Below are 24,607 nucleotides of genomic sequence, written 5' to 3'. Positions count from 1 at the left end.
ATGCCACTTTCCAGCCCCCACATCAAGTCATCTGGAAGCGGACAAAACTTTTGCTAAGGTGAAAGCTGAGCCCTTTTCTAAACATTTCCCTGCTTACTGGGCCTGGATGCTCGTGATGTTTACCCAATGGACAGTAATGCAAGGAAATGTGGGACCCTGTGGTCCTGTGCCCCAACCAATGGATTGCCTGAGACAAAGGGATGCCATACAATATTTGCAGTTTAGAGAAAGCAAGAAAGCAGCTCCTGGGCTGCAGCTGGGGGCACACAGACCTGCTGCAAAAACAGATAAATGAGGGAAGAGAATGGGATTATTTATAAAGGAATTTATTTTATATTCGTGTACAACAAATATATGAAAACAAATTTAATTTGAAAAACGTATATTTGATTTCTTAAAAGTATTGAACTCTTTTAAGGAAAGGTTTCAGTTATTAAAAAGGTACTGAAGCTAAAATTATACTTGGATAGATATATGTCTGTGTACGTGTATATATATATAAAAAACATGTGCAATTTTTTATATATATAGTATGTATAAATAACGTGTGACACAGTATTTTAAGGTATGCTATTTAAACATCTGAGTAACAATAGAGATATTATAAAATATAGTTTGCTATTTCTACACAATTTGCATTTAGTTTTCATAAGCATCTAGACAGTGCAAAATGTAAAGATACAGAAATATTCTCCTATTGTTCTATACATTGTGCTCTATTCCCAAATTTCCTCTGGCATGATCATAACCAGACCGAACCAAATTTGGAGGGTTCAACACTAGCCCTTCCTAGCATCTTCTAAAAGCAATAAAAGGAAATCTGTCTTGCCTTGCCCTGTGCTGTGGTATAGTTTGCACACAAGAGAGAACAATGCATTTCCTATGTTAAATGGTCTAACTCCCAGAGATCACATACACCTCACCATATTGACTCATTTCATTGCACTCCATATCCTGCAAAAATAAATCTCCTGTAGGACAGCACACATTACTGCATACTGAAGTTTAAGCAATATATTTCTTTAACATAAGGCAGAAATAGACTGAAATTTGATAACACTTAAATCCAACAGCAATCTGGAATTAAACCACATTTACGTACCACATTTTTATAGATGCTGCCTTTTTTACGTTTATGTCAGAAAATGTGGTCGAGAAAACCTACTTTTCTTTAAATAAAAGTGAGGGATCAGAGCAGCCCTTCTCTAAGAAACTGCTAAAAACCGACGGGACCAGGAGGAACTTGACTGCCTTGAAACAGCACAGGTCAGTCTGCAGCAGCCTTGTTAGGAGCTATTCCTTGTATGACATCTGGGGGAATGCTCATGCGAGTAGGTGCTCACTGCACTTTCAGCTCTAAGTATTTACCATCTGATTTGCATGTAGTCTAAGCTAAGGTACTGTATGCTTTTTTCATGCATTTGTTATTTGTATTGGCAATTCCGGCCATTCTGCATGCTTTTACAGTTGCTGTATTTTAACAGAAGTATGTTCGTACTCTAGGAAATGTGTTTATTATCACCGACATAAAAACCTCAATCCTGTTTCCATAAAAATCAGTGGTTGTTTTGCTCCTCCTGGAAATAAAACTGGATCCAAATATGTTAGTCACACAGTTTGCTAATAAAAGTGAATACTGTATTCATCAAGTCTCTCAAAGCTTAAAGGCAAAGCGGTGTCAGCAAATGCTGTACGTTATAGCTTAAGAAACAGTATTATGCACAATTCTAGGCAAACTTATTCAATAAAATCTAAAAGCAGCTGAGAAAAACACCTTATGGGATGGCAAATTCTGCTACATGAAAACTGCTGGAACTTTGATAGGCTTTTTTCCAATTGGTTTCTTAAACTCATTCTGCACTCGTGTCCTACATCGTAATTGCACAAAACAAGGGCTGTGGCCCTGCAGGCAGCACGTGTCCAGGCCACACTATCAGACAGGGCACTTCAGGTATCCCTCTGCCTGCTGCGTTCCTCAGCTCCCTTTTAGCAGAAATTGTCCTGTTTCTGAATCCTAGTGTCAAGCAGCTGACCAGATGAAGAGCCTGGTGTCATCCCTTATCTAGCAGTGCTCCGGTTCATCTCTGCACTTGCCCATGGAATGGCCCCTCGCAGATTTCAGCCTTAATTCAGATTTCAGGCCTCACAAAATCAAGTCTCATTAGAAGCTTGCATAAGTGAGCCTTACTGGTTGGAACCTTTATTTGAATACCAGAGGGGAAAACAGATGCTGAGACAATGTTTACACCCTTTCTAACCACACCCTTGAAATTTTGGCAGTAAGTTAGCCAAAGGATGGGCTGTGCATCTTATCCATCTCTTCTAGTAGGAAAGGAACAGCCATAAATACAAGCCTTCACAGGGTGTGGCTGAAACTCGGAGATGGCTGAATGCATCTGACCAAGGGTGCATGCCATGCAAGTCAGAACAAAGCAGAGATGTGCTGGGAATCCGGGATTTCTTATACCCAGAAATTTCCTATAAACTGGAGATAAACACAACTCCCGTCCCCCACACAAAAAGGAATATTATTCAGACCTACAGTAAGAAACTCCTAACTCGCAATGCCAAAGCCCCTTGATTTAAGGATTCCCCAAAGCAATCTCTAAAAAAAAAAAGAAAAAGAAAACAAAAGAAGAAAACCCGTGGAGTCAGTCAATGCATTTTTCAATCCAATTATATAGTAAAATGCACTGGCAGGCAAGGCCCCAGCTCCAGAAAGGAGCGGAAGAAAAAGGATGGTGCAAAATGCTTTCATACATTTACACATTCTTAGGATATAAGGTAGCAGGCAACTCAGAAAACATGCCTTGTGAGCTGTGCGGGATGAGAGCAGCTCTCTGCGGGTTTGCCATGTCCTACAGCTCAGTTTTGCCTTTTTGGGCAGGACGGGTGCTACCACTGCCTTCCCCGGCGCTGTTCTTCTCTGCGGGTTTGAAGGATAACGAAGCAGAGTTTATGCAGTACCGTTTGCCAGTTGGACGAGGTCCATCGTCAAAAATGTGCCCGAGGTGTGCACCGCACTGAAACAAAACACAACAGAGTATCACTGGGATTCTGCACAGCCCAACGGCGTCACAGCAGCATCACGCAGTGCCGCTTCCAGGAAAGCACACTGGTGCCTACACGACCCTTACAGTTGGGATCCACAACCTATGTTTATGGATGAGAGCTATCCAGGAAGATGATCAGCTGATACCACCAGTGCCTGAGATTTAAAGCCAGACCTTCCTGCGTGTTTCATGTCATGTTGTTGCACGTGACCAGCTGAGCCCTCTGCTGAATCCTCATAAGGAAACATTAAGCTCCCTGGTAATCCTGGCAAGGACCTGGAGCAATGAAGACACTCCTCGCAGGATGTCCTGATACTCATCCTTTTTATTTCTACAGTCTGCCATTTTGCTGAGCTTCAGGGTCCTTCTGAGTGCACCTTTGCTTCCCTCCCATGGAGAGAATGGAGCTCACCCACCACCACTCATCCCACACTACTTTTTGCAGCACATGGGACACAGAGACGGGTGACATGAAAGACACCCATGGGGAGACATGTAAAATATATCTTGATGAATACTCTCTAGCTGGGGTTAATTTATAAATAGGAATGATGCTAAATTTGTTTAAGGAATATGAAACCACAAATGGTGTGTTGACACTTCAGTGCTATATGGCTATAACTGGCTTCAGATACATGCAGTGCTATTTAGGGTAAACACAACTACTCCTGTCTGAGGGAAAGGTACAGTCCCAGGCTTTTCAGAAGAGTACAACATTTTGAAGTTGATCCAATTGGTCCTCATTTAAAACCAGAATTACTATGCCTGCACAATGCAGCTGACAATGTATCAGGATAATATTAACTTCTTATAATTAGTCACTTAAATTCCACAAGTTCATTTTTACAGTCTGCCACGAGAAATAATAAAAAAAAAAAAAGGCTGCACAAGAGAAATATTTATCTTCAACAGGAAAGTCATGCTGCTTTCCTAAAGAGCCTTCGCCTTTCAAGTCAATGGCTGATCTCAGTGAGAGCTGGAATGATGAAACTGAGATCACAGAGCTGTTAGCAGGCTCACAGTCAGACAGCAAAAATTAAGGAGTGCCAATTATTCTTAACATTTAATTAATTCACAGCATCCCAAATACAGAGAGGCACTACTGATTACTCTGAATGGTGAATGAGTTAGTGATGGCAACTTTCTACCCTGCAGTTAATGTGCTGCTAATGTGCTCCTGCTGTTACTGCTTTTAATTCATCAAAGCAGTAAGAAGGACGCCTGCAGAAACAGGTAGAGTCTTGGCTTCAGGTTATACTCTCAGCAGTAGAAAGACTGAAGCTTTCACGGCAGCTAGGAGAGACAGAAATGCTTCTGGTTGGTGGCAGCCCGCAGAAATCCTCAGGACCTGCAGCCCCAACCTCCACATCCCAGATCAGGCTTCCAGCTCCCACAGACAAGCAGAGGGAACACTGTAGCACAGCAGGACTTTGAAATGATGGAAGAAAAAACAAGAAAAATAGGAAAAAGCAAAGAAAAGTTGCAGGGGTATTACAGAAGACAAAGCTCGTTTTCCTGGAAGATCACCGTCTTGCAACCTTTTCTTTCCTTCTCCAGCCCTTACTTCATTTTCCTTTACACTGGAGGCCCTTCTTAAGGCAGCTTGGACAGAAAACCTGAGGAGTTTCTACAAGCGGAGTCTCTCACAATGAGGCATTTCACTTTGATTAAAGCTGTTCCATACCTCAGAAAAAAATCTGAAGAAACTTAGTGTCCCAGAGAGAGTATTTTTCTAAATGCTCAGCATCCTAATTAAATCATCTCGAGGAAGAATGCTTCAAAACCTCCTGCCTAGAAGTGTTAAACAGATCTTTTCCAGATTAACATTTGCCTGAAAATAAATCATTCCCTCTCCATTGGACAGAAACAGAAGAAGAGAAACCATAGAGAGAAACAGTCTGCAGGAGTAATATACTCACAAACATATAGACTAGGGAGACAATCTATCAAAAAGGCTTTCCTCACAAAACCTGAAAAGCTGTGCTCAAGTTCAAGGTAGTCGCATTACACCTTCTTGTGCTGGCAGAATCACACCAGGGTTGGATTACTGCAAAATTTGTTACCTTTTGAGATTACCCCTCACCAAAAATTTATGTGGCGATTCTCTCTGTAGAGGACTCTATAACTCATCTGCCCTGAAAAGAAACGTAATTCAACCCTTTGTATCGCAGCATAACAACCCTGGCCCTCAGCTGAGAGCACAAAGGATGAATTGATTTTGCTGTCCTCCCCACGCACAATAGGTGCCGACTATTTTTCTAGGGCATACATGCATGCCTGCAAAGCCTCCCCGGAAGCAACAATCATCTGTTCCAGCCTTATGCACAAATATCCTTGGCAGAGTGCACTGGGACGGTGACATGGTTGGAGTGAAGCATCTGAACTATGTGTTTAGAAGCAGGAAAGAGGGGGCTGCTGCTAGCTGTCAGTATGCTTGGATCTCCAGCCTCCTGGTTCTAATATGCTGCCAGGAGCTGCAGAGAGCAGCTTGCAGTCAGCTGCTGCAACCCATTCTGGGCTAGCAATGTGCAAACAAGTCTTCTGCAACTACAAAACTTTATTGATTCTTACAGGTACAAATAATAGCAAGGGAGACCTCAGGGGAAGGAACTCTCAAGCAGGAAAGAGAAGAAAGAGAGAGCTGCAAACAGATTTACATTATTCCTCAAATGCATTTGCAATTAACTTCCACCTGCCACTAAAAATTGACCTTTTAAATACATCCAGGGTAACATGTTTCCAGAAAGTTATTTTTAGGATAAGCTGACGGATGTCTTTGCTTTATATTACAGCCATTTTCCCCTACTGTACGCTTTCTATTATGGAAAAGATTAAAAGACGTTTCTTACTCTCTCAGAGAGGTGAAAGGACTTTGAAAGAGAAAGCAACTACATTTTCATCTGCAAAAGATTAATAAGTGCTTGGGTGTAGATTAGGGTGCTTCCCTCCTGTTTCACTAAAGCCTGCCATATCAATCCCATGCACTTCCAAGCTGCAGTAAAGTTGTGCCTTTCCTTGCAGCTGCACGTGCGATTCACATTCCGACAGCTCTGAGGAGGAGAGGAAATGGTTTTGTTATGGATACGCAATGTGGTGGTATTAACTTGTGCTGAGCAGTGGCTGCAAAGATGTTCAGCACTCTTCAAGCTATTTTCCTGTGTGACTTGATCGCCTGTGGGGTTACTGCACCAGGAAGCTGGCAGAACTGATCACATGTTGCCAGTGGATTATAAGCGACTTTGGCTGCATGTTTTTCTTAACGCTGTACATTCAGTTTTTGGTTTTGCTCTAAGTTTATGGCGTCTGTATGTGACTGCTGCTAACACTGATGGTCTCAGGTCTGCTAGTTTTGTTTGGTAACAGGCAAATGACATTCCCAGATTCCATGTCTTGACCACAGGCTGCCTTGGGTTTTGCTCCAGTGGACCCAGGAGCTGTGGCCATCTCTTGAAGGGTGTCAGCAGACACATGTTCAGCAAGCTGGCAGCACGCTTATTTTAGCACTGTTCAGCCCTAAGGAGAGGTGATGAAAGTAAGTTACAGTTTTGATTACTCCAGTAATTACTGATGAAGCGAGAAACTCTCATCTTGTAATCCTGTTGCAACCTTGCTAGGGAATTTAGGGAAATGGATGTTCCAAAGCGTTAAACAGATCTCCTAAACAATAACTGTAATGTAAAAACTATAGACCTGTGCATAAGATATGCTGATTTGGCCATAAATGTATTGAGCCAGACACTCTACCCAGAGCAAAGTTAGTGGATTCTCCAAATAAAGATGATTTTGCCTCTCTTCAGGAAGCTTCTTAACTCGTTTTGAGCATTCACATGAGAACTGATCAACATGTAAGGACGTGTATCACCAGCACTGAAATCAGTTATCCTACCAGCACTGCTGTCTGGAAAGAGCGCAGCAAGTTCTCACGGCCCAAAGGAAGCCCTGCTTCTGTTAGGAGGAAAGTGGGTGTATGGGGCACGGGCTGCAAGCTGCTGGGTACATCTGCTGAGTGCCTCTGCGAGGCAATGGCTGCACTGTTCCCTTTGCAGAGCAGCACAAAGGGTGAGAGCAAGCAGTACAAGACAGATAACGGAAAATTTGGGCGTGATGTGAATGACTACTGACTTCATTATTATGGCAGACAGGATGGACTGTGCTGGGAATGTGTGCTGGGGCTGACATAGCGCTGCTGCATGGTAATGTGCAGTGATGGAATCAGCACACGGGCAGTTGCTCCACTGTTTCCAGCTTCCATCCTGGCTGCTCACATGTGGAGGAGGTCGGTCAGGCACAGAAGCTCCTTTGAAGGGACCCTCTTCAGGAAGACAATTTCTGTAGACTCAGCACCACGCCTGGCCATTTACATCTGCTCTGTTAAATCTCACACCAGATAACAACGTGCATTCCAACAAGCCCTTTGTGCCTTCAGTCATTCCACCCAGCTGTTATACCTACGGCCCATTGTGCTCTCTTACAATGATTACTATTTAATGGAACTGAAAGGTTTGCAAATCTTAGAGAAAATACAGCACGCTGTAATGATTTTTACAGCCTTTGCCATCAGAATGGTCTTTGTGTGCTATAAACTAACCTGACTGCAGGATATTTCAATCCGATGCATCCCATAGGAAAAATCATCAGTGAGAGTAATTGTATCAGGACTGATCACATCATAGAAGGAAGGCCAACCTGGAAAAGAGGAACAAGGTATGTATGAAAAGATAGTGTATATGTGATAGAAGATGGCGTTCTAAAAAGCAGAGATGTAATCACTCTTTGAAAAATGTTTACTTCATTCCAGAGCCTAGAAATACTGAAATGGAGATTTTAGGTTACAAACCATGTAAGAATTTTGGAAATTTTTTCTCTAAATACTAAATCTTTATTAAGCTGACTCTAGCTGTCCATCTTGTATCTCTACAGAGACTCTCACACGTCACTTAGTTCAGACAGGAAAGGGTCAGGTAAGCCAGATTCAGCCTCATCATCAACACAAAACACGAGTGAAAAGCAATTCTATACCAGTAGATGTATATCAGGTATACCTTTTCAGCCACTCCTCAAAAACTAGTCATAGAATCATAGAATGGCTTGGGTTAGAAGGAACCTGAAAGTTAATCTAGTTCTAACTCTCCTGATCTGTTCCTATGTCCCTAAGGACAGTTTCCCAGGGGATCTCATCCAATAATTCCTTAAACAGCCAGAATTTTGCTCTTCTGATGTTCAGGATCCTGACTCCATTCTTTGCCAGGCCCATATTCCTCAGGATCAGAAACTCAACCAGGGCATGGTTACTATGGCTCAGACTGCTTACAACCTTAACCTCTTTAATGATCTTCTCTGCATGTTATGCCACTGCTCGTGGCCCCACCCCTGCTCTTGTGAGGACCAAGGGCTCCGGACAGCCCTCTCCTCACCCTTGCTTCTCAGCTTTTGGAACTTCCACTCACATGGTGAGAGGTGCTGCTCTTCAGAACGCGGCTGCAGTGATGCTGACCACCTTGGAAAATGTCATCATATGCACCATTTCCTGAAGCTGAGTTCCCACATAAGGACCTGATAGGCCTTAGGGTTATGTCAACATCCACCAGGGCCCATCTGAAACCCCACCAGATATGCATCCCTCTCATTCAGTCTCCTGCCAAATATTGCAACACACACACATAACTCTTGCTCTCTGTGTATTACACATATGCCCATGCAGAGGGAACTTCCTTGTTTGTTTTTCTAGTATCTGCTAAGCATTTGCTACAGATGACTTCATAAAATGCAATAAGCTATTAACAAATAGCAGCAGTTGTGAATCACTGCATGCAGATGAGTAAAGGATGCATACAGCTTTCCTTGAGTAACAGAAGTAGAATTTCCTATTCAGGAAAAGAAGATGTGGAAGCTATCTAAATGTAGATAAGGAAAATGCGTAAACAGAAAAAGAAAACTGTATGTCTTCTGTTCTTAAGCCATTAAATACAGAATACACTTATTAGGATGCAAGCAAAGTAGGCATATAATTTTAAGAAAGAAATGCTCAGAAATGCATTTATCTCCCCCCTTTGGGAACCTCTGTACATATACAGCAGCATTCCTGAGCCTGCAGCCTGAAGGCACTGCAGGTCCCAAGTCCTATGCTCCCCAGGAACCTACTAATATCACAAGTGTTTCCCCTCCCAGAACTCACTGCAGAAGTAGAGTCATTTTTTTTCCCCAAAAGCACTGCAGATGGGAGAGTAGCAGACAGCAGACAGACCAAAGTGCAAGAACTCTGAACAGGGAAAATATCCCACAAGACAGGAACTCAATGCAGCAATGACAACTGTAAAAAAACAATTTATAAGTTCTTCCCCTCATGCAAAATAGCCCTGCCAAACAAATACCTTCACAAACAGAAAAGGAACAAACATATGACAAGTTTTGCAGAAGGGCTTATCCTGTTGACAGAAAAATTGATGCCTCCTAATCGGTGGCACCTCTCCAACATCATTCATCATCTCCTTAGCTGGGCCTCTGTCTAATGAAAATTGAGGTTTTACAGAGAGCTGGTCAGAATATTTTTAATGAAACATTTTAGTTACTGAAATTTAAATTTTGCAAACCAGACATTGGCTACTTCTCAGTTTGCCCTCGTATGATGGCAGAGAATTTCCAAAGACAGAACTGCTTGGAGCAACCAGCTATCTCATCGTGTGAAAGCATTTGGAGGAGGAACACTGCAGTGCTGCAGAAATCCTCAAAGGCAACCCTCCCTCCTCCACAACGGCAACAAGGGAGAAGCTTCAAAGGCTGCTACACAGAGATTGAAGCAATCTGTGTCTTGCTGAGAAAATTATCTTGTGAGAAGAGTTTGGAGGAGATGTGTTTATGTCAGCTTTGACATTAAAGAAAGACCATCCATCCTCCTTTCTCCAGGCTTTTCCTTTTGGTCTTCCCATTCAGCACAGAAAAAAAATTATTTGCTTTGGATACATTCCATGCACTTTTAAAAAATGAAGTCATCTGAAACCCATATAAATCGTCAAGCTCCTCCTAAAGAAGCCTTTGGACCCAAGTGGAGTGACTTCAGCTTCATTCTACGCAAGACACGTGTTCCAAAGACTCTACCGTTGCCACATGTGTTCCCCGAGCAGGGACTAGGAAACAGCCTGTGCCACCATGGTGCAAACCTTCGATTCTTAGTCATGCTGTTTCTCCACTGCTTAGGCACCAGGCTCACTAGGCACTGGGACAAACTGGTAACTCCACGAGGGCTGACTGAAACCTGGGCAAACCTTGGGACAGAAGAGTTCTTGAGGGCACTGTGAAACACTCTGCCAGTCAACCCCAATGAGACAACAAACAAGCTGCTCACCAAGTTGGAGCTGATCTCACCAGGAAAATCAGTCCCCCTCTGCTGTCTCATTTCCCCTCTTCAGAGCGAAAGTGGAAAACCTATATGATAGTTTGCTAAACCTTCTCTGGCCATCTCTTCTACTATAAAAGCTGCCAGGAACAAGCTGTGGAAGTGGTTTGCATGCCAGTACATGAGGCAGTACCCAGTGACACTGGAAAACCAATTAGACCCCTGTGGGTTTTTCATATGCTCGCTCTTTCCTCATAAGTGGTGAATGACCCAGCAGTGGACTGCCCTTGCAAGCCCCCGACTACTTTTCCTCCCATCCACTGGCTGCTGTCAGCCACTCCTTCCCTTCCCAGTTCCTGTTCCTTCCTGCTGTAAGGCTGCAACATGGCTGACTCTCTACTTTAGACTGCTGCTGGCTGTGCAGGAGTGCTCTGGCCTGCCCCTGAAGGCTGCTTGGCTGTTTGGCTGGGCACACTTCTGCACTGAAGCAGGAACACATTTATCAGGATGCAAGGAGAGGTTGTAAGGTTGCGACCTTACTAGGTTGGAAGGAGATAATTTTGAATCTCTTCTGCTTCTAATGAGAGAAACTGTAATTCTTAGAGCTGTTGAGAAGGAGCTCTGGAGAAGACCCTTTAAAAATGGTGTTTAGTCCCAAACCTCCACAGGTTACAACCGTCTGTCAGATCTGGCTCAGCACATCTGATGGGCAGCAGGAGCAGGAGTGCTGCCATTTGAAGGATGGTAAACCGTGACAGCCAGGAAGAAATAGCTGCAGGAGGAAAGGGGCAAAGGGTAATTGCAGGAGACAGGATGGAGCAGAGGGGGGATCTCCCAGCTGAGTGAACAACTTGAAATGACATTTGCACAATTTCTCTTGAGAAGAACAGCTTCAGCTTTGTGCTTACATTTATCCCTTAATGTAAAGTTTAGTCTGAGGGAACACGTGACACTAGAATGGTCAGCAATTCTTATCACATTATAAATATTTAGAATGGGATCATTCTTATTTTCACAATCATTTTACATCATACTGGCAATATAAAGCAAGAGTCTGTTGTGTTTGTGTTTACTCTAGTGACCCTTTATGCTAGAATCAGACCATTATGTCCTAAGGGTCAGTTTCTGGTACGTTAAGCCAGACATGCAGACAAACGGTTATTCAGATATAGCAGGTATGCCTTATTAGACCTAAAATACACCAAATAAAGGAATGATGTTTTATTCTGTCAAGTACCTAAGTGAAAACCATCTGGAAACTGAACATCATTGACAGATTTTTTCCACTCGATCCTGCATGAGTAATAGAAGACATCTCATGCTACAGGGCATCACACATACCAAGTCACGTATATCCCATTCTTTCCCATTTTGGTACGTTCCCCAAATGTTTCATAAAAGCTGTGCAGCATTCATAAAATTCACCCTACACCACCTCACCAAAACTGAATCTTTTATTCCTCATGATGGGCTTTGTTCTGGCAAAGAGTAGACAGCCATTCTTACCTCGTCATCAAAGAATATTTTCTTCAGAGCAGAAATTGTGTGATACTGCCTTGGGCAGCAGAAGTGAGGAACAAGAAGGATGAGAAGTGTTGGTTCTAGTAGCCTATGATGAATGACACTTTTGCAGCCCTGGTGTAGGGCTTCAAATTGTTTGAAAGAGGCATCTTTCTCATGGTCAGACTTATTCAAGATACTTGACTGAGTTGTTACTACGAATGAACCACCTAAGGTGGGCACGTTACGGGCAGCTGGCACAAGGTGGGTATCATGACAACATGGGCAACCATGATGTGGCAGTCCAGATAGCAGACAAACTGAGCAGATCATCTCCTTAAACTGACATGCCTAAGTCGTGGCAATGCCTGAGTAAGGCAGCTACAGCGTTCCGTGTGCCAAACATCTAGCATCTCCTGTGTACTTCTGGCAGAAATATGAAGCCCGAGCCAGAGCAGACTGTCTCATTCATGTTAACACAGGAAATTCTACAGCACCTTTGTCTCGTTGGCTTCTCCAGGACAATGCTGACCTCAGAAAGACATTTCATCCTGTAAACATTTGGAACAGTCTAGCTGTTGATTGACTGATCAATTTTAGAAGCATCACAATCATCCTTCCAATTTTGCACGTTTGCATGCATTTTGCTGTACTTAGATCTCCAACATCCTAATAAATGGATGCAAGCACTTAGACATCTAACTGTTAAAATACGAGCCTATAATTACTTGCAGAACCAAAACGGCAGGCTGCTTTTGAAAATCAGCCCTGCTAGGCTATTTTTTCCCCTCTCATGAACTAATATTCCTTTTGACATTTTTTTTTTTTTGAACAGTACAATTGTGATCTCAAAGCATTGAGCGCTCTCACATTATTCCCATTTCATACACCTGCTGACTGGAGACCTCCACAATCTTTTAATAACTGTGATGTCAGCAGTTATGTTTTTCATTTTAGAACCCAAAGAGACCCAAAGTTCAACCTGCATTTTATCATTCTTTACTGTAATTATTCCAAGCATTTACTTCAGTGAGTTATTTACAGATGGAAAAGTAGGGGGAGATGGAAGATGTTAGAACTACCAAATGGCACCAGATGGAAAAGGGGACCTTGACCTGAAAAATACCTCGTTTCTCTGATGTGCTGTATTTTTAGAATTCTGATTCCCTTTTAACCTAATGCGGATTGATGAAAACCCAAAGGCTTTTTAAGGTAGAGTATCATCATTTATCTTCACTGAGAAAGCTATGTCTGTGTAAAAACATGAAGCATATAGGACTAAAAAAAAAAAAAAAATGAGGTAATAAAGCTTCTGCTTTGAAATTGCTGTAAAGTTGAGGGGCCTTCACTTTCTTTCTCACAGGTTTATTGAAACCGAATCTGAAAGACGCAGGCATCCACAGCTGTAACTTCTCACATACAAGTTTAATGCAGAACTACAAAGTGACATATTCTTATTATGTAGAATGCCTCTGCAAATACAGGGTTATTTTTCATAATATGCTGGGTCATTTTTCATAATATCTCCATGATGATGAATGCATAATAAATATACATACTTACAAATGTTTTACTGTCAGGCAACACTAGTTTCAGTGGAGGTCCATTTAATTTACCCAAGTGGAGCTAGAAACAGACTCAGGCACAGAAATATTCATGTTCACCAGCAAATGGCTGCACATTGGACACATATTTCATGAGAAAGAAAACACGGGTCTTTTCCAGTACCATCCAGGCTTAAGGACAGCATGCAGCAGAACATGCAGAGCACTGGAGTGATATCTAGGTTGCAGGGGAGACAAAGATAATACGCATCTTAATTTTGGAAAGAAAAATAAAGATAAGGCTCATCTCTAGCACACTGTCTCTCTCTTACCAGGAAAGTTGGGCTAGCATGACAGGTAAGTATGACAAGTATCACTCTGACAGAATAATATGTAAACGGAATTTTACAAAACAACTGAATTCCTAAAAACATCTTCCACCAAACTATCATGATCTAGGCGGGCTTTTGTTGCTGTTGTTGTTGCTGTTGTATTTTAGGTTGTGCTTCTCACATGGGAAACAAAGAAGTGGGAATCATAAATAAATTTGGTCTTTTTCACTTTCTGTGAAACAGTCCATGCAATCCAGATCCACTTCTTTGTTAGTGGGAGGTTATATTTCGTTAAAGTGATTGTTAGGGAAGATCTGAAACTTCACATCTAGAATTTCATTTGACATCTGAATTTTTCAGAATGAGAGTGACCCTGACGTTTCTTGAGCAATGAAAGCATGGGGCCTGCTCACTTCAGCAATTAATAACTGTATTACAATACAGCTACTGCCACAATTGCTTCCTTAGTCCTCTCCCTGATTTCTAAAATACTGCTAAATACAAATTGGCCGTTTTAGAGCCTTCCTCTAAAACACTTTTGACATCTCCAGCATCTGGGCTGCTGTTAAAATCAACAGGTAGGCAGAAGCTGGGGTCTTCCTCAAGTCCTCCTGCAAAGATTGAGTTACTAATCGTTTCTTTCTTGGTTCAGGTTCAACAAAACTACTGAACCTAACTCACTTCCTCCCAAAGGATGGCTTTCTCCCCTCATCTGAACAGTGTCTCTTGTTACTTTAAATCACGGGTAATGTTTTTAAAAATATATCTTACACATAAGTCAGTTGTAGATCTTCAGCATCAAAGGAGCCAAGCAGAATCATGTAAGGCAGCATAACCTTAAGCTATAATTTTAAAATGCCACTAAGAAATGTCTCAAATAGTTTCTAAAATTTACTGTTGACCTAGTAACCTCAGTCCAAAACATTCAACTTTCAGTAACTGTTTTTGTTTTCCTTCCAACAAATATATGTATCACAAAGTATCTCGAAATCTCTATTCTTATGAGTTATCTGCACAATTCACTAAAATAACAGAAGCTTTCACACAAGACGAGTAAATCGGGATAACAGTGTAGAAGGCAAGCTTTCCAATAGAAATAATTTGATGGAAATCACAATCCTAATGGAGTATATTCACAGAAAAGTAAAAAAACAAAACAAAACAAAAAAAAAACAGAAACCAACAAAACACAGAATGACAAATGCAACCCTGTAATAATCAGCATCCAGCACTGAAACGAGCAGCAGTTGCAGATGAAGTAGATATTTAAAAGATTTGTCACAGGGTGTTTCAAGCAATGAGCATCCACAATTTGTTGTTAGACCTGCTGAAATATTTTCCTGTCACATTGTTGCACATGTCTGGGAAATAAAGTTTGTGAAGAATGGCCAGAGCTCAGTTACATAGAAAAACTGTAACTACAGAAGTTAATTTCTAACAGAAAATTGGTTTTAACAAAAGAAAAAAGAAAAGAAAAAAGAAAAGGAAAAAGAAAAGGAAAAAGAAAAAAGCTGCAGCCTTCATTGTCTTCCTTTTAGAGTGATACTCCTTCCGCTGACTACCATGCCCATATCAGCGTGTGCTGCAGCAGACAAGCCCTCCTCAATACAGCAGGACAAACAAGCCCTCAGTGCTTGTTCTGAAACAAGGGGAAGAGTTATTACACTGATGAAAAACTAAAGAAAGACAAAGGCCCCCTTTTTTCTGTTTACTTTAGATATTGAATGAGATGCCTTGGTAAGGGAACTTGGTCACAAATAACTGAGGAAGGACATCATACTCTCAGCCAGCTAGGAAATATTTGTCTGGGCCGAGATAGGGGGCAGCTGGCAGCAGGCAAGGGCTGCTCAGGGTGCACGGAGCAGCAGGGTGAAAGTGGAGCCACAAATGCCAGCTCTGCCACAAAGGGCTTTGGTCATGGAACAAGAGGTGGGGTAGGATCCTTCTGATGGCACTGTCAGGTGATGGGGAACAGTCCCCTCCTCTTTGTTCTATATCACAGGTTATCAACCCAGTCCTTACAACAGATGCATTTCCAGCATAGGGACGTGCCCAGGGAGCTCCAGGCCAGCCAAGCCCCACGTGGAGCCAGTCCTGAGGCCTTGCTTCACCCAGGAGCCACACACAGGCAGACCACAACAAGGGCTACCTCGCACCCAGGCCCAGGGAGTGTGACCGTACCCTCTGCTGAGGCCTGGTCTGTTTGACACACGCCTGCATGCTGCACCAAAGGATGCAACAGCAATAGGCAGTGCATAAAGCCCTAAAAGCAGAGAAAGGGAATGATTTGTGGGGTTAGTTTGTTCGGAGTTAGTGTTGGCTTGGGGAGAGGTTTAAATCTTTTTAACAACCTCTTGTGCAAACAAAAGGAGGTAAGTAATAATGTTGACTAGAGAATAAAGACCTTTCTCCACAGAAAAGCCTGACAAAAACAATATACATGTGTACACACACCCCCACACACCCTTTTTCTTTTTTTCTATGGAAAACTTCAACTGTAATTTGAAAATTCTGAAAACTGAAACTACTGCAATGGAAAAGTTCATATTTCAGATTATAATGTTCACCTTCTTCTTTGCTTTCTACGGTTCCTGAAGCAAAATGTGCCCTTCGTGCTAAACCTGGTATTTTCTTTCAGGAAAGATTTCAAAGAAGAACTTTTCACAGCCATACTCTGTGACACAGACCAAGGAAGGAAGCAGCTTGGCAAACTGCTTGAAACAAACATCACGAGGAGCACTTCTCCTTAATGCTGTGCTGGGGGAAGCCCAACATGCCTGTGGAACCACCTGGGCACGGACCAAACTACACATAGGCCTCTCATATTTGCCCACACTGTTCCTTATATGATTGCAGCCTTGATCTTATTTTTTTAACAGATTCTACTATATTTTTGGCTTGGATAAAAATAATAATAAAAAAAATAGAACAAACACAACTGTATATAAATTATGAAGATATGGAATTCATTTTCAACCAAACTAAGAGCATTTGTAATGAGGTAAAGGACAGACCATCACAGTGAAAGTCAATTATATTCACTACATGTTTTTTTCAAACAAATAATGCTGGTTTATAAACATCCAGCTCACTTCAGGGTCTTGTTTTCTCTTACACTACCCTAAAATACACTTTAAAAGGAATAATTGGCTTGGAAAAGAAATATGATGCAATAAGCAAGAGGAGAAATAAGAGAAGTTTTAGAGAGAATCAGCAAAAAGGAAATGATCCAATGTGCAGGAGAAGATTGGAAGAGGCAAGATGCTGGAGTAGAAAGGTGGTCTTTCAAGAAATGCACTCAGGTACCTCAAGGAAAACATTCTGCAGTTGGGAAGATTTCTCCCTGGCTTCTCCATTATACAGCATATTCCATACTGTAATGCACATTGACAGCTCTTGGACACTTTTGGGATTATCTCTTCCACAGAGTGGTGCTACAAATTTTTCCTTCCTTGGGCTCTCCTTTCTCTCTCTCCTCTGAGCCTTTCAGATGTCCCAGGACTCAGACCTGTTCATGGCTCACACAGAGACCAGCATAAGCTGCCCGTGCTCAGAATGCCCCATATGGCCACAGACTGTATGGGGCCACTTTATACAGGTCGCATTAAGGCCACTGGCCTCACATAGCGAGTTTGATACACAGGTCAGCCGTCAGATGTGTCTGATGCTGGGACACTCTGGGCAACACAAGGGTCTGTCTTCCAAGTGAAAACACTTAAGTCCTTTCTGAGAATTACCTCCTATGAGTTATTAATGCCTTGGTGACCCAAACTTGCTCCATAGACACCCTCCCAGCTACCATCAGACTCAGGTGGTTTATAGTGCAACTGCTTTTGTCATGTCGCTACACACAGTTGGACCCAGTGACCCATTCAACAGACTCTTGGGAAATAAGGAAAAAAAAAGAAACCTCTGTTCCTGGTGGCGTCACAAAAATAATCAAATACACAGATCAGCTCCACCATACATCCAAAAGTGACAAGTGAAAGAGCTTTGTTTCAGCTGAAATGAGATAGAGTGTGTTACGCCGGAAAGAGCAAAAGGAAGAAGAGCAAAGAAAATGCACGCAGGCATCTCTTGAGGAAAAAGCTGACGTGTAGCAGCTGCTGAAGATGTTCCTGCCATTCCCCCTGTTTTGAACTGTCCAAGAAAGCAGAGGTCAGAAAACACCAAGTAAGAATATTCCACTGGCTCCAGATTCTGGAACAGCGAACTGCAAGCAGCCCCAGTCTGAGTGGGAGATGTGTCCTCCCGGGACCGGACAGCTGCCAGCAGCTCCCAGCTGGCTTCCCCACTCTGGCTTGAGGGTGGCAGCCCCGGGGGGGGCCCCACTCATTCCCTGCCGGTGCCACCAAGCGAGGCTGCACAGTAGAGGATCCCAGAGCGCTTTAGCTTTGTTCGTGTCTCCACCTGCTGCCTGTGCAGTGAGTGTACCCGCGGCACGGGTGCACTTGCCAGCTGGTTTCCAGCCGTGCTTTCAGGAGATCTGTGAGCTCAGCCTCCAGTCAAACTGCCATTTGGAAGAGGTGCGTGGATGGAATGGCAGCGAAAATAAAACTGGTGAGCAATTTCTTTCTGCTTTTTCAACCCAGCTTTCGGGAACGAACAGTGCCATGATATCATCTGGCTCCTCTCCATGTTACTCCTGTTAGAGTATGCCCCTACAAAGTGTATAGCTGATGATATACAATATACTGGGTTTGTCCGTTTCCTGCCACAAAAAGCTCTTTAAAACCTGACATCAAATCATTAACTTGCTGTTTGGTTCTCCGAATAAAGAATACAGCAACCTGCTATAATCAATTTTTCCCTTCAGAACCACAGACCCCTGCACTCATTAAGAAATGCCAAAATTATAATTTTGAGAAATTGACTGTAATATTCTGTAAGAGACTGTAACAACTGCCCCTCACTGCCTTGCTGCCACAGGTCTGCACTGTAGTACGGGTCCGCAGACCAGCCAGTGAACAGTGAGCCTGCTTGGCTCGCTGGGCACAGGGTGAGACCAAAAACAGCTGGGGCGCACCAGGAGGCTCCAACAAGAGCTTGAGCAACAGCAGATTCTTTCCTTCTCCTCCCTTTCCTTCTTTTCCTTTTCCAATCCTGGGCTGTTATACCTCATCTCCCAAAGCAGAGTGGTGAAGCTTCCTCCCAGCTTTCACTTTGCTAAATAAATCTGAGCTTGCAGTGAAACCCCATCAGGTTCCCAAATCAGCTCCACTTGCTCAAAGACATCCAAACGTGCCACCTGACCCCAGTACCGGATGGCAGCTAGGCACCATCATGCTATGAGGACGGAAACAAACACCAATGAAGTTCTTGTGTAAGCAGGCCAGTTTGCGCTACAATCACTCCATAAATTTCTGGAACTCACATGTCAAAAAGCATCATCCTCAACTCACTGAGCCTTTCAAAAAAGAACACACCAGGGCTCTGGAATTCCGGCCTAACCTGGGTTTCACCCTCTTCGGAGAGGACTAAAAAAAGACAGGGAAGGGATATACAAAGGCATTTCTCATCAACTGCTAAATGGTCCAATATACTCGTAACCTTAGCTCTCTGCTTTATAGCAAGTGAGTGATGAAAACCTGATGGGACAGGCTTGCAAGCTACACTCTAAGACTGAGCCACTGGGGTGCATTTTCAGAATTGGACAAAAATATTCTTAAGTGGACACCTGGAAAGGGCATGGGCAGCCAGGGGAAATACTGTCAGGAAAGGAAGAGTTTAAAAAAGCCAGGAAAATCACTGATTAAAACATTAAGAGGTGAAGTGCTGGCACAGATCTGTTTTCTTGAAAAGCAGAAATCAGCCTCTGAATTGGCTTCTCAGGCGCATTTGGGAGACCTCAACAGCAGAGTCATTTAGAAAGCAACTCCTTCAGAGAGTCCAACTAAAAGTACAAAGACATAAAATTCCAGTCAGACACAGGAAATTCTTAAGGGAATACAGGAATTTTATGAGTCAGAAGATAAAAATCCCTCTGAATACCTAACTAAAGTAATCTAATGAAGTAGTCACTAGGAAGGGAGTTTGATGAATCTGCATGTCGTGAAGGACAAATTTAAACAAACAGGAAATTGAACAATCTGAATCTGTTTCCATTTTTACTCCCCGTGCCCTGATCCTTTTTTTCTTTAAAGGTGCAAACCAAGCTGACAGCTGCAGAAGCTGCCGAGCCAGTCTGAGGGGACCATTTTTCACCGAGATGAAGTCTCAATTTAAAATAAACGAATTGCCTGGCTTCCTTTTGCAAGGTTGGGAAGTCGTTTATTTATGATTCATTATTTGCACTATTGTAGACCCCACAGGCCCCAGTGCAATCAAGCCCACTAATCACTGCAAAGGAACACAGGGATAAAAAAGTCTTTGATGTAAAGTTTATAATCTAACATGTAGCTTCTTTCCTGTCAAGCAGAAGCGAAGCTAAATTCTCTCCGGGATTTCATCCGTAGAGGGTTTGATCTGTAGTGACAGAGCCTGAGCAGGTCCAGCTTTGTACCTGGGCACAGGGTTTGCTTTTGGCATGGAAAAGTTCTCCCTGAGAGGTGCTCACACCCATGAAGGCCTTGAAGGCACGGAGAATTTCAAGACTACCTTGTACTGCAGTAGTACTGTACTGAATGCTACCATAGTCTTGACTCAAAAAGGAAAGGTTTTATTGATGCTTAGTGTTGCATCCTGAATGTCTTTTCTAAGGAGAGAGAAGTTTTCCTAGTTTATAACCTTTTTATTCCACATTCACTCATTTAGGAAATAAAAGATTAGAAATTTGGACCGTGCACTGAGCCCACTAGGGATTCTTAAAACTATGAAGATTGCTACTGTTCCCACAGTGCTGCTTCCAAAATCAAACGATGGTTGCACTAAAGCCCTTCTGTTATTTCAGTTTTGCTTCAGGTTGAAGGAAATAAATCTACAGGGAAGCCTGAATTTTTTTCTTTCGTTCAATGATATTTATGATTTCAAATGTCTTTATTCCAGAATGAAAAAAAAAAAAAAAGAAAAATTCTTATTAAACAAGCTTTCCTCCAAAACTCATTTTGAGTTAATTAAAATGTTTCATGATGCAAAAATAAATAAATAAAATAAATAAATAAATAAATTTGTTTTACTGGAAACAAAATGTTTTAACTTTGATATTTTCCCCCCTCATTTCATATTACATGCTAAAAATTATGCTAAAATAATTTTCAGATGAAAAATGAAACTTTCTTTCCAAAAAGACAAACACTGCTCTCTCCACTCACATGGCCTAATGTGCTGCAGTAGGCAGCATGTCAGGCAGAGGCCGAACTGCCTGCAGACCACTTCTACATAAATTTAGGGTACTGCTTAGTTTCCTATCTGAATGGCCTGTCTGGATCCTCCTATTTGGGGTTGATTCTGGACTCCACTTAAAATACTCATTGTTTATATTAAACAGACAAGAGAATGTGTGATGTATTTTAACTGTCAAAAGTGTTGTGAACAGCAGCAGCTGGAAGAAGAATGTTTAATTCCCTCCATTACCCTCAAGCTTTTTAGAATGCTCTATCAGCAGCCGTATCTTCCTCTTGCAGGCAAGAAAAGCCAGGGAAAGCAAAGGGGTAGCACAGCAAAGCTGCTTGTATGGAAAAAATAAGAGAAGCATACAGCAGCATTGTCATCACTAGGTCAAAATAGACCATCACTAAATCTACAGTACTGGTATGTACGTGAACGTTGTGCACATTTGTGCATAGAGCAGCTCACGCTTGTGGCTCCCACCTTGTGCCTGTTTGCTCACTCTTGGCCCAGGCCAGAGTTGTGCTGCAGGCACCAGTGGGAGGTATCACTTGAACCATTTGCTGCATGACACCCCTATAAAGGAGTCTTGATCCTACTGGTTCTGGCAATACTCCTATGTCTCCTGGACAGGGAGTCAGCAGTGTGTGGAGGCCATCAGTAAGGGGAGCTTTCCACTCCCTGCCACTTCCCTCCCACAGGGCATCTCAGGGGAGTGGCTCCTGCTAGGCCAGTGGGCTCAAAGCAGCCCAGAAGGGCTGTTACTGATCAGGTTGTTTTAAATATCTGTAAAAACTTCACATTTTCAAAAGCAGAAAAAAATCCAACTACCATTAAACCATTTTGTATATTTCCTTGAGGAAATAGGAGCATAACAGCACATGAGTGCACACAGACACATGGTTCTTCTAAAGTTGGGGGGAAGGAGCGTATGAAACATGAAATAAAGGGAAGCAAAACTGCTGCAGTGCAGATTTCCTAGGAAGGCCTCACTTCTGCGTTGGAGTTTGAGGTCTTTTTTTCTTCCAGTGCCACATTTACAGAACGGCTTTGGCACCCTTGGGAAAGGAGCAACTCTTTTGTTTATCCCCTCAGTCTGTTACTTGTCCAATTGCCACTGGTGCATTAGTAGGAAAAATAGACCTAACGAGGTATAAAATAATGCTCTGTGGTCAAAGACAGCGCTGTCCTTCACTTCACTTTAATATTTACTTCAAAAGTAAACTCTGCTGAAACCTCACATAAATAGTGCCCCATGAGCCTGCAGGTTATTCCCAGCTCAGCAAAGCAGATGACTCCCACCCCTCACACCCACAGCCCGTTTGGGTGCTCACTGCCAAGCTCAGCACTGAACTCTGGGATGGAGCAGGCAGGTAGGGGCAGGTAAGGCTGGGCAGGAGGGGACTTGGCCTTAGGAGCATGGCCAGGGCTGCTGTAGGCCCAGCTGGGAAGCAGCAGTGGGTCAGGATTTTAATTTGAAATTAATTTAATGTGTTTTACACCTGATGTGTCCAACCTTTCATACTCAGCCTTTCCACTCTTCTCCGTTTCATTAGTCTTTCCTTATATTACAGGAAATATTCCTTTTCCTTTTTACACGAAAGGGTAGCAATGTGGGTTTCTGAGCTTTCTCTTGGGCAGTCTGCGCTTGGGAGCGTGAAGTCAAAGAACCATCTTTGGTTAGACTGGATTTTGGAAAGAGCCATACAGAGATGTTGTTTGGGTTAGAAAGACAAGTTTGTGGTTCATTTTAAAAGCAAAGTCTTTCAGAGACTTTTGCCTGAGTAGGCAGAATACAAAAACTTTACAAGGGCTCAGTAGGAAATTTTCCATAAAAACACTTTATTAAACAAAAGAAATGTAAAATGCTTACTTGCTGAAAATGAAGATTTTCAAAGGGATGTCTGGGTTGCAAAGCCTCACTAAGCCCAGACCAGTTAGAATCTCATAATCATTTAGGTTGGAAAAGACTCCTAAGATCATCTAGTCCAGCCATCAACCCTGGCCATTCCCTGGCTCTGGTGCTTACCAGTTTGGAGGGACGAAGTGTAACGCTCGAAACCAATAGATTATTCAGCTGTATTTTCTGAGTCAGATGAATCAGTAAACAGAGAGGTCAACCAACCGCTGGAGGCAAGGCAAAATAATACAGGGAAAGGGAAGGAAGGAAAACAGAAATACAATTCCTGTGCCAGCAAGGTGTTAAATTGACTCAGCCACCTCATTAAACCTCTCCTCGAAGAGTGATGCTAAAGCAGGGCAAATGCACTATAGTGCAGAACTCAGAGCTGTTTTGTGCCTTGTGCCCGGTTCAAGGACTTGCACAGGAACCAAGACGTCTCTGCTCCCAGTGACAGCTCCACTACAACACCTCCCTTTCTCCCGTTCCAAAGCTCTCAGTTCACCATAATGCAGAACTCTGGAGACTCCCCTCCCACAGCACTCAGCTAACCCAGTGACATGGTACATCATTCCTGGGACAAACCACCCACAGAATCACACAGCCAACCTCTGTTTCACGTCTGGGTCACCAACAAATTATTCCCGATTTAAAGGACTCCTCAGCAGATTTTTCTTAGGTTGGATCCCATCTGTCATGCTTTCTTATTTGCTGCAGCTCAAATTGCATGATAGGAACAGATCTCAGGAGGTCTCTTTCTCAAGGCTCCCTATGCCTGTACAAAAGATCACCTCTATCGCAGCATTAGAAAAGGCAAAAGATGAAAATTTAGAATTTAAAATAAATTACTCAAGTTATTATCTGGGATAAGTCTTTCCTTAGAGAGCAGGGAGCAGAGGATGCATTTTCTAGGGAAAGGACTGAACAGCTATAAGATACATATGTTGATCAAAAAAAGCTACAGTATGCCTGTTCCCAAACCTGTCTTGGATATAAGAAATCTAACCTTTGACACCAAGCTACCCCAATGTCAATCTTGCCCTATTCAACAACCTCAGACCTTTCTCAAATGCTGCATAACTCCACATAAGCACAATGTCTGTTTGCTTAAGTTCTGAGCGGGCAAAGCGGATTTAGCAGCATTGCAACAATGGAAGTTGCAAGGATGGGGAAGGAATGGAATGCAAGAGGCTGCTGGGCCTTCCCTCCCCTGCCCTTCATGTGTTCATCAGATTGCAACCCAAATGGCACACATGCTGGCTGCTGAGCACTCTTAGGCACAACATAAAAGCTCTGCCTGCAGCTAGCTAAAAGGAGCTGTTCCAAGCTTAAACCTCCACTGAAATATAAACTTCATCTACTACCCCGAAAGGTTTGTAGTCAAACTAAAAATCTCTGTGCCTCCATTACCTTCTTCCCAGCTTCCCAGAAAGCTGAGGCGTACCAACGGTTTTAAATGTTTGTGCTGTAATTGTATCGTTCCAGGTGTTCTCAATAGGATTCTTCCCTATAAAACAACTAAAGAGGTAAAACACAGTCCAGGTCTCTGCAGGAAAAGAGCAGAGCCAATAGCACAATCAGTTTGTGAAAAATGATTCAGTTCCCATGCCACGAGCAACAGCCCATAAAGCATCTCACAGAAAGTCCAAACACACCCCGCAGCTCCTGGCTTTACAGCA

The 24,607-nt window shown here is 42.7% G+C and overlaps 1 protein-coding gene across 4 annotated transcripts in view; it reads right to left on the bottom strand.

The window, feature by feature from the left end:
- Positions 1-310: 310 nt before the first annotated feature.
- MSRB3 (methionine sulfoxide reductase B3) overlaps positions 311-24,607 on the bottom strand; it is an 83,670-nt gene continuing 59,373 nt past the window's right edge. For all 4 annotated transcript variants that reach the window (XM_031589511.2, XM_031589512.2, XM_090138360.1 and 1 more), the window contains 2 exons: positions 7,642-7,739; positions 311-3,023 (listed from right to left, as the gene is read on the bottom strand). In XM_031589511.2, coding sequence (XP_031445371.1) covers positions 2,859-3,023; positions 7,642-7,739 — 263 coding nt within the window. In that variant the 3' untranslated portion in view covers positions 311-2,858. The remainder of the gene's footprint in view (positions 3,024-7,641; positions 7,740-24,607) is intronic.

This window comes from Phasianus colchicus, chromosome 1 (assembly GCF_987193195.1).
Source record: "Phasianus colchicus chromosome 1, bPhaCol1.hap1.1, whole genome shotgun sequence".
Classification (NCBI taxonomy): Eukaryota; Metazoa; Chordata; class Aves; order Galliformes; family Phasianidae; genus Phasianus; species Phasianus colchicus.
The sequence above is the reverse complement of the archived record's forward strand: the minus strand, read 5'-3'. Positions and strand labels throughout refer to the sequence as shown.